The sequence below is a fragment of the Vitis riparia genome, chromosome 4 (assembly GCF_004353265.1).
Source record: "Vitis riparia cultivar Riparia Gloire de Montpellier isolate 1030 chromosome 4, EGFV_Vit.rip_1.0, whole genome shotgun sequence".
In the NCBI taxonomy this organism is placed as follows: Eukaryota; Viridiplantae; Streptophyta; class Magnoliopsida; order Vitales; family Vitaceae; genus Vitis; species Vitis riparia.
In genome coordinates this window covers 97677-111225 of record NC_048434.1, presented here as the reverse complement: position 1 = coordinate 111225, position 13549 = coordinate 97677, and the positions used below count along the sequence as shown (strand labels likewise).

The window sequence follows — 13549 nt, the reverse complement described above, 5'->3', positions numbered from 1 at the left end:
TAAGACTCTCACCCTCTCCACTATCGGTTATCTTTTTCAGCTTCCCCTAACAGCAAAAGCAAAAGCAATTTATGTGATATGTTGTCTCATGCAGAAGAAATTTGTCCTACTATACTAAATTCGACTTCATCCACAACATTAAAAAGTAGCTTTTCTGATAGGCAATTCATATATATATATATATATATATATATATATTTCAACGTATATATATATGATCAGTTTCTCTAGTCAACTGAAACTTAGATGATATTCGGTGGTTTATTAATGTCTCGTGGGTATCATGTTAATTCAAGCACCCTTCAAATGCTTTTATCTCTTGTGTTTTATATATAGGCGAAAACCCCAGTGGAAAAAAAAAAAATCAATCCACATGCCTTCACTGCTAAAATCATTAATCACCCACCGATGGCCTATCATATATATCTATTTTCATAAATGCACCCTACGGATTGAGGTAGACCGTTACCAACCTGCTGCATCACAACATTTGCAATGATTTATATGTTGAGTGCAACAAACCCAAGGACGGTTCAAATCTTAATAAAAGATTTAGCCTATCTTCTTTGGATTTCAATTAGTTTTCAAATGAGATAATCAATCCGATTCAAGAATTGGGGTATCAAAATTAAGGTCATGGATTTGAATCATGGAGCATCGTGATAGGGGAGGGATTATTTACTAAGCTAGCCACAGTGGAGATGGTCAATCTGGATAAGCAGCTTCTATTTCTGCCTATTTACATCAAATCCACATGGTTATGGAAAATGTTTTCCAATCTCATATATATGTTTCTAGCAACTCGCTGGGTGAAGTGCAAGTTCATTTTGCATACAAGGGCGGGTCTATCGCTCATTAATTAAGCAGTACTTAAACTTTGCTCCGAATTAAGATCAAACATTAACCTTAACAAAAGTTTGATCACATTTATTTGGGGATTATTGTATTATTTGATGATACGGAGAGCTTCACCCAACCCTTCAATGGAGCCACATGCTGCAGCCAATGCAATGAGGAGAGACAACAAGTTCACAAACTGCAGCATGAACCACCTAATCGTTGCTCGATTGATCTTCTTTCTGGAAATGTACATTGTGATCGGGAAATAGACTGTGAGGGGCCAGAAGCTCACTGCTCCAATGAGTGCCAGTAAGTCATTGAAAAAGGGCAATGCTAGAGCCAACCCGGTTGCAACCACCACATAGATGGTTCTCCAAACCAGCCTGAACAAGTTGATGCTGAAATTCAAGTTTCTTCTGCAATTTTTTATGGGGTACTCTCTGTTTACAAACTCCGACTTAGGCCACTTTCTTCTACACAAAGACTCAACCTCGCAAAATACTGGTTGTGCCATTACCTGCACAGAATTAATTAATATACCTGAATTAGTCATCAGTCCATTGAATCCAGATGGTTTTAGAAATGTGGTTTTAAATTTTAATCAACCTGACCTGATATGCTCCCACAAGGTGCAACACTATGAAGATGTTGGCCAAGTCAATCAGCCAGAAGGGCTCGTAAAATCCAAAGCCAATCAGCATGTTTCCAGGTGCACTGTTTCCGAATGCAGCATAGCCGAGACAACCGCACATCATGTAGAATACGGTGGTGGCAGCCACTGATATCATGTTAGCCTTCTTCATCACTTTGATTTCAGGCTTGGAAGAGCTTAATGTGTCCTGGAAATTTGCAGGAAAAAATTGCATTTGAATCATACTTTTTGTACTAAAATTCATATTAAACAATCATGATCAGTATGTGATTACCTGGACTTCAATCAGAACTGGGGAATATGAGTAAGCTATTGCAATGTCTCCAAGTGCTGTGAACATCCTCCACATTTTCCGAGCTGCAGTTAAGCCTGGCCCAACTTCCACTCCGGTCACAGTGGTCCTCTTTCCATGACCTACTCCAGTCCCAGCTTTGTTTCGGTCAAGAAAGTTCATATCCTTAATTCAACTTGCCCATAATGTAGAGAAAAATGTAAATTACCTGAAAGCATGATTGCAAAGGCAAGTCCAGCTCCAATGGAGGAGTACCCAAAAGACATGATTGATGCCATAATGGAGAGCCACCAGACCTGCTCAATGTTGGGTATCTGAGACAAAACGATCTCAAAGAGGCCAAGTCCTATCATGTATGGTTTATGGGAAACCTCGCATGAGGCTTCATGACCCCTTCTGTGGAAGCAGTTCGATTTCTCTATAGCCCTGAAACATATTTTCCACAGCATTAAATCACTATCCCATGTGCAAAAATTGATCATTTTGAGGCCTCTTAGTTTATGGTAGCTTACACCATGCTTATTGCTGCAGTAACAGTATAGCCAACTACCAGCCCATTAAGATTGGCATACTGAGCCATTCCACAAGCAAAGTTCATTTTTCCTCCTGATTTTTTCACAAAAACTCCCATCAGTTTTAACCAAAACTAATCACCAAAGCGTGATTTCTAACATATATAAGTAATGGGTAATCAAGCATCAAAGAAACCTAAATTGTCTTTGACAGCTTCCATGTAAGTGTAGTTCCTCTTGCCAGTGCCTGGAGATCTGTAACACTCTGCTAAGAGATTGGAAGTATAGAATGTTATGCAGCCATATGTTAGTAGGGAGGCTACTCCTGCAACCCATCCAAGCTGTGCCACAGCCCAGGCCAGTGACAGCACCCCAGAGCCTATAACCGCTGTTATTATGTGTGCACTTGCTGTCCACATTGTCCCTGCATATTACCCATTGTCAAAGTGGAGTCCAGAAACCCTTTTTTTCCTATATTCTTTCTTCAATTACACACAAATTATATGTTTCATTAATTAATGCTTAGTAATTTCATTTTTTTTCTCTCCATATCTTTCATTAATATAATATCAGTCATTGTTGTAAATTACAAGACAGTACTATTTATTGAAAGCTAATCTTTTTCTCTTCTTATAACTCTATATAGACTTTGTAAATCTTTGCTTTCAAATGCACATCTTTCTAATAAAAAATGGAAGAGTTCAAATTTTTTAGGGAAAAAAACCACTAAAAAGAAAGCATTAAATAAGAGAAATGAGATGGTTTTACAGGGGATACCAAAATTTTATAAACTTTTTATTGAATGCTTTGACAATGACAAATCATGGTCAACTTCTAGAACATGCTTCAGATTCTCATAAGCCACTCAAATATTTCCTTTCAAGTAGTGCCTTATAAATCGAAAATTAACTTTTAAATTATTAAGTTGTTTTTTTTTTTTTTTTTTTTTTTTTTTTTTTTTTTGTATAATAAAGAATAAGAAAAGAGTTCTCCAAATCAAACACCAAGCAAAGATAAGAGTATGTACCAGTTCTTTTGGGTCTGCCATCATCATCCAAATCTTCCCTTACAACTTTGTGAATATCCAAACCAGATTCACATTCCACAAACTGAATAACTTGTCCATCAACCTCCTCCATCTTTCTCCTTTCTCTCTACTTAGCAACCAAGGCTGCAAAAAAAAAAAAAAAAAAAAAAAAAAAGAAAGTCCATTTAGCTTTGAAGCAAGCAAAATCCCATATGAAAACGGAGGTGAAATCCAGAGTTTACATGGCTCTAAGATCTCTTGTTTCTTCCACAGAGAGATGAAGAAAGAAATCAAGCAATATCTGAGAATGAGAAACTCTCAAAAGTTTCCCAGATTTATAGAGCATCTTTATCTCTTTGAGCAGGGAAAGGACAGATGTTTAATAAATGTTCTTCAGACAGATTTTGTGGATTCCTTGTACTTAATTTTTTCTCTAAATTAATAGCATTCTATTTATTTCAGTCTACATAAGGTAAAAAAGAAATTACCAATGAAAAATCAATGCTGTGGATGGTGGACTCATTATTCTTTGCTTTTAATTACATTCCACCTACTTCCAATATGAAATAAGGTAAATATTTCAATCAAAAATCAATGTTGTGGATAGTGGATGCACTTCCATCAATGTTTAGCTTTGATTAATTACGAAAATGGTATAGTTTAATTTGTTAATTTTCTAGAGACAAATTGAGTGACACCTTTGGGAAATATTATTGTGCCCTTCATCACCACATGAAGTTGATCACCATATTTTAAGGATTCGTGATCAAAGTTAAGAACATAATGTATTTCATTTCCCATATTATATATCAATGTATATGTGAAGATTAAATGTATAAGGTATATGAAAAAATACAAAGTATCATAATCAAAATCATGAACCTATTAAATTATGTATAAAGTATAATGACCAAAATCATGTACTTCCATTAAATTTTCATATATTATGAACACTAGGTACCTACATGAAATTGGAAAAAACATATTCATATTATTTAATAGAAAGTGTAAATTTGTGACTACATAAAAAGTCATTTGACATCATATAAAAGGGTTTTTAGTCTTATCTCTCCAATCGTTTTATGTTTATAAGATTTATCATCATTTGCACAAATATTAAGTGAAAAAATGTAATAAAAGAAAAGATAAAATGTGTTAATACTTATACGAGATGACAATGTGCCACCAAAAAATCTATTTTGGTTCATTAAACTATTTTGATCTATTTTGAAAAATGGATAAAAAAAAAGGTCAAGTCTATTTGAAATACCAATCTAATCCTACCTTAGAAAGACACAGCATTAGATTTAATGTCTGGATATATAGTTATTAGAATTCAAAGATATAGTGATATTGTAGAATAAGATGAAATGCTGAGAGTTTGAGTATAAGATAGAATATGGACTCATCCTTGCATCTAGGCCATGAGAAAAGGAGTTGATATATCTATTCGTGCAAATTAATTATCTTAAACATATGACATAACATTTTATAATTGGTTGCAACATGATGAAACGCACATGTCAGAAGCCTAACATAAAAAGACATCACTAAGAAAAAAAAATATTATCTAATGGATAAATTTTTATTAATATTAAATTATCGACATTAATAAATAATTGAATAGCAATATTTGATTTAAGAAATGCTTTTAAATCCAAAACATTTTTTGAAAATAAGTCATTAATTTCAACAAATGTTAACAATATCATTTTAAATTTTTAAGACTTTTATAAATGCAAAATTTTGTATGTTTTAAGATTAATGGTGTGAAAAATGAAAACATAAAACAAAATTTAGAAGAAGAAAAAGAAGAGAACATTTTAATTCTTCTCATAAAATTAAGCCCCTCAATGATTGACTCAAAGTTGAGGCCACTAGACATAATTTTGAGATGATGAATGAAATGAGCACTTATGATTTTGTAGTAGCTAGCTCAATTACAAATACATATAATGTCTAAAATTTTTAACAAAGAAATATTAAAAAATAAAAGGAAAAGGACTAAAACATCTTTTCAATTAGATGGTATGATTAAACAGATTAAAACTACTAGCAATTCCTTCATGGTAATATCAATTAATTAACTCCTCCATCAGAACCAAATATATATGATGCTGTGGCTCTTCAGCCCCAACCACATCGATTTTTCATTATTTTGTGCGTATATTAATACTTATCCAGCATTAACTTAACCCTAAACATGTGGTTTTTTCCATAGTCACTTGACCGTTGGACTATTCTTCAACCAGAGAGGGCTTGAAGATACGGAAAGCTTCACCAAACCCCTCAATTGACCCACATGCTGCAACCATGGCCAGGAGCAGAGACACTAAGGTCAGTAACTGCAGCGCAAACCACTTAATTGTTCCTCGATTAATCTTTTTTCTGGCTATGTACATTGTGACAGGGAAATAAACCGTCAAAGGCCAGTAGCTAACGGCTCCAAGCAGGGCGAGCACATCGTTGAAATAGGGCAGTGCTATGGCCACCAAAGTTGCTACCACCACATACATGCTTCTCCAAGTCAGCCTTAAGAAGTTGATGCTGAAATTCAAGCTCTTGTGGCCAATTTTTACTGGGTACTCCTTGTTTACAAACTTAGACTCAGGCCATCTTCTTTTGATGCAGGATTCCACCGTGCCAAACACTGGCTGTGCCATTACCTGTATATACCAGGAAATACAAACCACATCAACTATATATGAATTAGGATTTAGGAATTGATGGAGAGAATTATTAGGAAATTAACCTGGTATGCTCCCACAAGGTGCAGCACAATGAAGATGTTGGCCAGGTCGATGAGCCAGAAGGGCTCGTAGAATCCAAAGCCGGTGAGCATGTTGCCATGCGCATAGTTCCCGAATGCAGCGTAGCCAAAGCATGCACACATCATGTAGAATACTGTTGTGGCTGACACTGATAGAATGTTAGCCTTCTTCATCACCTTGTTTTCAGGCTCTGAAGATTTTATTGTGTCCTGAAAACTCACAAGAAGAATATATACATTATGAAGAAAGAAAATGTTGTATGATTAATACACTAGACTCCCAAAACTCAATAATTAAACAACAATCATGAGTAAATATATATATATATATATATATATATATATATATATATATTATATATATATATATATATATATATATATCTGATTATAATTAACCTGGACTTCAATCAGAACTGGGGTATATGTGTAAGCTATTGCAATGTCTCCAAATGCTGTAAACATCCTCCACATTTTCTGAGCTGCAGTTAATCCTGGCCCAACTTCAATTCCGGTCACAGTCGTCCTCTTTCCATGTCCTGCTCAAATCCCAGCTTCGTTACCGTTAAGAGAGCTCATATATATATATATGCTTAATTCAACTTGTCCATTACTGTGTAGTACTGAGAAAAATGTAAATTACCCGAAACTATAGTAGCCAAGGCAAGTCCAGCTCCAATGGAGGAGTACCCAAAAGAGGTGATTGTTGCAATAACTGAGAGCCACCACAGCTCCTCAATGTTCCGCATCTGAGACAGTATGATTTCCAAGGCCCCAATTCCTATCATATATGGTTTAGATGAAAACTGGCATGAGGCTTGGTGACCCTTCTCATGGAAGCAGTTCGATCTCCGTATAGCCCTGAAGTACACATTTCCATACCATAAAATCACCATCACATATTCCTAAATATTAGAAAAACCTGGAGTATAATACTACATTATTTTTTGGTAGCTTACACCATGCTTATTGCAGCAGTAATAGTATAGCCAACCACCAGCCCATTGAGGTTGGCTTGCTGAGCCAATCCACAAGCAATATTCATTCTTCCACCTGATGTTTTCACAAAGATGGCCATCAGTTTCTTTCAAAATAAACCACCAAAAATATGATTTGTAAGAGATTTAAGTAATGGATATGCATCAAAAATACCTAAATTGGCTTTGACAACATTCATATATGTATAGTTTCTCTTGCCAGTGCCCGGAGACCTGTAACACTCTGCTAGGAGATTGGAGGTATAGAGTGTGATGCAAGCAAATATTAAGAGAGTGGCTACTCCCACAACCCATCCAAGCTGAGCCACACACCACGCCAGCGACAGCACCCCGGACCCAATAACAGCCGTTATTATATGTGCGCTTGCTGTCCACAAAGTCCCTGAAAATTAATTACACTATGTATAAATGAAAATGTACTAAATGATAATTGAAAGGAGTGTGATAAATTAAAAATTAAAACCCATTCCCAATATTTGACATAACAAGATGCATCAGCAGCATATGAGTGGTTTCCACGGAGGACTTGTTCATTTATCTAAAAATTAATTGGCTGTCACCATGGTTCAATTAATCCTTTTTCTCATGCTTCAATGTCATACTAATTTACAATCATTTCAATGTTATTAATGGGGCAATAACGCATCCATCTCGGAGCCGTAACTCATCCGAGGCTTATAGCAAAGCCTAATCATCTCTGACCTTACACTCTTCATATAGCCATTTTTCCATGTCATTTTCTCACTTAATAACATTAGGGCATACCTAATAATTTTTCTTCCGAGGCAACACCAAGGGAGGAGACAGATTTTAAAGAGAATGCATGAAATCACAAAGGGCAGATGTAGTGTAGTGTGATTTATTATAAATTAAATGCTAGTAAATAAACTGATGTATTATTTTATTACAAAATATAAATTTATAAAAGATATTGTGACAGTATATTCTTGTATACTTTTCTTTTAAAAATTGCATTAAAAAGGGCCAAATTTTAGCATATGGTGCCTCATCTCAGCTGGGGAGAACAAACGTTGAAATATATAGCTTACATTGAGATATCTACGGAGGAAAATATGGAGTTGAGACCTGTGTTCTATATTTATTGATGCTCATTGAATTTAGGAATTTAAATACTTCTATTGCATTAATGCTAGCAAAACAATAAAATAATAGCACATAAAATTTCCTAAATAATAACAGAAATATTGCATTTGACTAAATAGTGGTCTGTCATTAATATATATATATATATATATATATATATATATATATATATAAAAGAGAGAAAGAAGATGCCCGAGAGAACTTAAATGAAGATGTCATTTAACATCCATGTGCTTATCATGCATCAACAGCTCTTGGTATGGTAAAAGAAATTAAATGATTGTTTGGTAATATTTTGAAAACTGATTTTCAAAAACCTATTTTTAAGAAGGCTCTTAAAAATAGGTCTTAATTTGGAGTCTTAGACTTATATATAATATAAAAATTATTAATTTTTTCTTTGTCTATCCATTATTGTTTCTTAAAATATTTTATTAAAAAAAATAAGAAATAAAACATATTAAATTATTAAAAATCTGCCCTTTAAAATTTTATAAAATTCAAATTCAAACCCGAAGATTTTCAAATATTATATATATAATTATTTTTTATGTTATTTATTTTCTCTTGGTAAATTATTTTTTATGTTATTTTGTAAAATTTTGGAAAATGATTAAAAATATAAACCCACTCGCTATTTTTATTTTTAAAGCCAAAATTTCCTATATATGGGACAATAGCATTCATGATTTCTTTCCTGGAAAAGGAGAGGTAGAATTTGAACACTGAAGCCCTCAAATCCAAACACCATGGTGTGAAGCTTGAATATGCAGAAATGAATGGAAACAAATGGGAGGAAGAGATAGAGTACCAGTTCTTTTGGGTCTCCCATCATCATCTACCTCTCCAACATCTGCGACTTTCCCAGTATCCAAACCACTCTCACATACTTCATTCTCCATACTTTCACCAACCTCAATCTTCATCGTTCTCTCTCTCTTATCTGCACAAAGAAAAAACCCCACTTAGCTTTGAAACAATATTGCAAACCCAGATGAGGAAAAAATGAAAAAACAAAAAAGGCAAAGCTGAGAATACATGGCCTAGAAACGCCTTGTTTCTGTATCTCTTGCTTGTTTCTTCTTGTATTATATGTTTAGAGTTATTTATAGTCTCTTTTGTATCACTCTTGGGAGAAGGAAAAATAAGGGTTTTTTGGCATTATATGATTGCACCAAGCAGCTGCCCTTGGGTTTACAAATTGTTGGATCAAGGAAAAAAGGAAAAAAGTAACTGAATCAGTGTATCAGAGGGCTGAATGCAGACAGAGCTAAAGTAATTTAATTTATTACTCTCAGGCTTCACACACTTGTATGGCCAAGAGTGTTGACGGTTTCAATTCATTTCCTAGTGGAATCTCCCTTAGGTTTTCTTTCCCAGCCTGAGTGGAAGAGGGGAGTTGACCACTCATTAATTCCCCTTATTTATTGCAGTTTAGAAAGTGTCGGAATTAAGAAAAGAAATTTTACTTTCATTTGCGTATTATATGCTGTTTATAAGATATAGAGAAAGAGATTCTCTCCACTATTACCGGATTAAACTGTTTAATTTTTTATTTTTTATTTTTTATTTTTTTAATCACATTGAATTGATGCTCGATGAAGTTTTAATCTAGACCCTTCAAACTTCAAAGTATATGATGGGACCACACATATGACATAAGAACAATAAAATCCAATGTCAATACAAAGTAATGAAAATAGAATATAAAACAATGAAATTAAATATATCACACCACCTAGTTGATGAGCATTAAAAAAACACTTGATAACAAAAAATTAATTGGCATTAATTTATCAAAGCTTCTTTCAACCCACATGGTATCTTTTAATTTCCATATATTATTTTGTTTTAGAAATTAATATTAAATTGTGGATTCCATTATTTCATTTGACAAAAAAAATTATGCTTTTTTAAGTGTCACAAGACTATCATGGGATAATGCTTCTTTTTATTACTTAAGACCAAACAATGACGTTTTATCAAGTGTCAAGGTTGCTATAAGTAAATAATGATGAAAAAAGTCAACCTTAATGTTGATGTTGTAAGAAGATGACGCTTGCAAGATTCTAAAAGTATCAATATATCTACGATTATAAGATGATAGTTTATAAGGGTGAATATTCATCATACCTTTGTGCTACAACTAAATAAAAAGAAATGGAACCAATGGATAAAATAGTAAGAGCAACATCCACACAATAAAACCTAGTTGGGAGTATAAAAAAACAAGACTACCATATATATTACATGGTAATCTTTAATTAAAATTTGGTTGAAGTTAGATGCTTAGGAATTTTATGCAAAATTAATACAAAGACAAAATACTTTTAACTCCTTTGCATAATGTTTAAGACACGCTCCCTCAAAAATATTACATGCTTCACATATCGAATGTCACAAACTTATTCTACAAAAGCCTTAACACATAAATAAAAGAAAGAGATTCAAACCTCCAAGAAAAGAGAATTGTACCAAATATTACATTTTGCTTCGGTTATCTTCACTAAATAAGGCATACCAAATAACTAAGAGGAAAGCAAATATAGTATGGAAATTCTTCACTTCAAGTTTCCTCATTTTCCAAATTCAACTGCAGAACCAGGGGGTGGCTTCTCTTGCTTGCTGCTACTCACTGAAATGACTCCAAACAAAAAAAAAAACATCATCAGTCTAATGCTAAGAGGTTAAGCTAGGAAAATAGTGTTACATTACTCAAATTTTAGCAAGAAGTGTACTCACCACAGAGGATGGCAAGTTCAGAGCTCTTCAACACGCGCAATCTTCTCACTGTAGATACAAACATGCTGCAAGGAATATATTAAAATTCAGATGAGAGATTGCCCAGCTATCATGCTTATATTTATTGGGTCGAAAATGGTTTGATTTTTGAATGTTTGGACTTTGGAGGCGTAGGTTTGGTAGTAGATGCTTACTGCCATGGGACATCTCCAACAAGCATTCTGTCTCCTTCATTATCCTCATAAACTAGAGTATATTCACCACTTCCATCGAATAATCCTGCCATGGTTTTTGCTTCCTCCATCTTGTTTTCATTTCCAGTGCCAGCAGATGATTCATTTTGAGCTAAAGAGAGAAACAAACAGAAGTTAAGGTTGATTTTATGGATGTAATTTAGCTTTGTGTCATCCAAAGATTGAGCTTAGATAACCTGAAAGAAGACCTCTGAAGAGATCATCTACAGCATATGAGAGTTTTTCATAGCTGTCACAGGCTTTGAGATCCACTTTTCTTCCAATTGGGACACCATCCATGTTAATCTTTACAAACAAACCAGTTTTGGAACTTTCAGATTTTCCATAGCCGGTCTCATCAGGAATTTTGTTTGGTGACTCTGATTCAGGCTTTGAGGAGCTGCTATTCACAAGATTCTTCCTGAATGAACGGATTGGAGGCCACCCAACCACTGGAGCATGTTCGATTCTGAATTTTTGGATCAATCAGGGAGGAGAAAAGAAATTATTAGTTAGAACTTCAGTATAATACTTTTTAAGGGGATGGATTCATAATTTTTAAAATAATCAGAGACATTCATATTAAGAAAACTAACTCCATTATCATGCCTAGTAGAGAGTGATAAAAGGGTGTCATTTTCTCAAGAGTGATTCTGTGAGACCATGATTGAGATATAATTTCTGATTTCTAAGGGGAAAATGTGAGTTTGTTTTTTTCAAATTTCTATGGTACGAGGAAAAAGCAAGGGGAAAAAAAGACAAGAAAAAGTGGTGAACCTTTTCTGGGAGGAGTTGGGCACAGCTGTATTTGCAGAAACTGAGGCATCAGCAGCAACTGAACATGCCATCTTATCCTTATACTGCTGCTCCTGATCTGCCATACTTGTGGGGCGTGGCTTTGAGGATTCATCGACTATGGCACCCAAGGTCTGGGGTACCACGGGGTACTGAAGGTATGAGGACTTTGGCTGGTGATTCTGCTTCTCAAAAGCGGAAGAAGATGAGGACAAAGAGACACGAGGCCATGGTTTTGCTTCAAGTGTGTCCTGAAATCCTCTTTTGGCTCCATGAGAGTTGGTATGGAGGTGGGTTATGGAAGCCATGGATGGCAAATAGCTGAGAGAGAGAAGAGACCGGTCTTCTCCTGGAGGGCCAAGCCTCAGCTCCAGCTTCTTGTCCTCTGAAACACCATGCCTTCTTTTACTTTCTCTTGCATGCCATTCTCTATCCTTTGGAATCATATTAAGCCACTGAGGAGACTCCTCCATTTTATTTTTGATTGTTGGTCTGGGAAAATGGAAGAAATTTGAAGAAACCCGGATAAAAAACTATGTTCTGCTTAACCTCTTCCCTAGAAAATGAGCAAGAGGAAAATTTCCCTGGAAATTTGGAGATACCCAAGTCAGGAAAAGAACAAGGCAAATAAATGAATAAACCAACAAGAAAATTAGAAAAGACCTCAATCAAAGCTTTATAACAAGGAAAACCCCCAAGTCTTCGACTTACAAAAAAATAAAATAAACCACTTGATTCCACCTAGAAGCAAATTCAAAGCAACTCCATGCCAAAATGAAATGAATACAAGTTTCTTTCTTTTCAGTCCATAATAATTATCAACTCAAACTTCCCAGACACCAAACATTCTCTCCAGTCTCAGCAGCCCACATGAAACCTCGTTACCACTAAGATAAAGAAAAAGAGGAAAAGAGCACAAAGAGAAAGGATGGTGTAGTAATTGGAAGGATGTTGTTGGAGCAGTGGCTATATATGTGGCAAGTGGGGTTGTTTGGGCTTTCTCTTTTTTTCCACTCCTTTGTTGGAGTCAGAGTGTAGAGCAACAACATAGAGGAACATGTAGAAAGATTCCTTGGCTCAAAGCCACGCTAGAAAGGGAATAGAGGTTTACACACGCCAAAGAGAAACTAGCAGAATATGCATGGACTTTTGCTCATCATATACGACTCCCAATTGACACTTGACATATACAGCAAGTGGACAACAATGCTGTTTGTTGTTGCATTCAAGAAGCAATCTCTAGGCTCCTACTCCCTCAAAAGTCTATGCTGCATTCACACCACTACACGAACGTCAAATATGTAAGAAACATTGTTCCCTTTCTCCGTTTTACTTTACTTAAGGGTTTTTTCTATATTGTCATTATGTCCCTCATCAATCAACGTGTCCAAAATTTTTAAGAAATAAAAAAAATAAAAAATAAAAAAGTCTCACCCCTTTTTACCTCAAGAACAATTTCATTATTTTATGTTTAGATATATTTTCTTTTATCTTTATTCAACCTTATAAATTTTGAATTTGATACAATGTCCATTCGGCACCTCAAAATTTTCTTCTATAAAATGACTTATTGACATGTATATG

The 13549-nt window shown here is 34.7% G+C and overlaps 3 protein-coding genes across 4 annotated transcripts; all 3 read right to left on the bottom strand.

The window, feature by feature from the left end:
* Positions 1 to 946: 946 nt before the first annotated feature.
* On the bottom strand, positions 947 to 3435 carry LOC117912634 (amino acid permease 8-like). The gene is made up of 7 exons (XM_034827321.1): positions 3324 to 3435; positions 2493 to 2720; positions 2297 to 2390; positions 1993 to 2210; positions 1767 to 1906; positions 1452 to 1679; positions 947 to 1357 (listed from the first exon to the last, which is right to left on the bottom strand). The coding sequence occupies exons 1-7, from the start codon at positions 3433 to 3435 to the stop codon at positions 947 to 949; spliced, it is 1431 nt and encodes a 476-aa protein (XP_034683212.1).
* Positions 3436 to 5418: 1983 nt separating this feature from the next.
* Positions 5419 to 9133, bottom strand: LOC117913550 (amino acid permease 8-like). Its single transcript, XM_034828549.1, has 7 exons — positions 9007 to 9133; positions 7246 to 7473; positions 7053 to 7146; positions 6737 to 6954; positions 6493 to 6632; positions 6076 to 6303; positions 5419 to 5989 (listed from the first exon to the last, which is right to left on the bottom strand). Exons 1-7 carry the CDS (start codon positions 9119 to 9121, stop codon positions 5561 to 5563), a joined length of 1452 nt encoding a protein of 483 aa, XP_034684440.1. The 5' UTR covers positions 9122 to 9133; the 3' UTR covers positions 5419 to 5560.
* Positions 9134 to 10503: 1370 nt separating this feature from the next.
* LOC117912339 (auxin-responsive protein IAA18-like) lies at positions 10504 to 13141 on the bottom strand. 2 transcript variants are annotated; one of them, XM_034826892.1, is made up of 6 exons: positions 12629 to 13141; positions 11948 to 12549; positions 11368 to 11639; positions 11132 to 11282; positions 10938 to 11002; positions 10504 to 10830 (listed from the first exon to the last, which is right to left on the bottom strand). In XM_034826892.1, exons 2-6 carry the CDS (start codon positions 12436 to 12438, stop codon positions 10772 to 10774), a joined length of 1038 nt encoding a protein of 345 aa, XP_034682783.1. In that variant the 5' UTR covers positions 12439 to 12549; positions 12629 to 13141; the 3' UTR covers positions 10504 to 10771. The 2 variants fall into 2 exon arrangements, with proteins under 2 accessions (XP_034682783.1, XP_034682784.1); XM_034826893.1 differs by having other exon boundaries at positions 12677 to 13141.
* Positions 13142 to 13549: the final 408 nt, after the last annotated feature.

Excerpts from the sequence above, each read along its gene's own strand:
- LOC117912634 (XM_034827321.1), bottom strand. The coding sequence starts at position 3,435 with ATGGAGGAGGTTGATGGACAAGTTATTCAGTTTGTGGAATGTGAATCT. Across the intron at positions 2,391-2,492 it reads AGCTGTCAAAGACAATTTAG|GAGGAAAAATGAACTTTGCT; the intron begins GTTTCTTTGATG and ends TGAAAAAATCAG. Across the intron at positions 1,358-1,451 it reads ACCTTGTGGGAGCATATCAG|GTAATGGCACAACCAGTATT; the intron begins GTCAGGTTGATT and ends AATTCTGTGCAG.
- LOC117913550 (XM_034828549.1), bottom strand. The coding sequence starts at position 9,121 with ATGAAGATTGAGGTTGGTGAAAGTATGGAGAATGAAGTATGTGAGAGT. Across the intron at positions 7,474-9,006 it reads TGGGAGACCCAAAAGAACTG|GGACTTTGTGGACAGCAAGC; the intron begins GTACTCTATCTC and ends ATTAATTTTCAG. Across the intron at positions 6,304-6,492 it reads CAGTTCTGATTGAAGTCCAG|GACACAATAAAATCTTCAGA; the intron begins GTTAATTATAAT and ends GTGAGTTTTCAG.
- LOC117912339 (XM_034826892.1), bottom strand. The coding sequence starts at position 12,438 with ATGGAGGAGTCTCCTCAGTGGCTTAATATGATTCCAAAGGATAGAGAA. Across the intron at positions 11,283-11,367 it reads CTTCAGAGGTCTTCTTTCAG|CTCAAAATGAATCATCTGCT; the intron begins GTTATCTAAGCT and ends TTCTCTCTTTAG. Across the intron at positions 11,003-11,131 it reads GTTGGAGATGTCCCATGGCA|CATGTTTGTATCTACAGTGA; the intron begins GTAAGCATCTAC and ends TATTCCTTGCAG.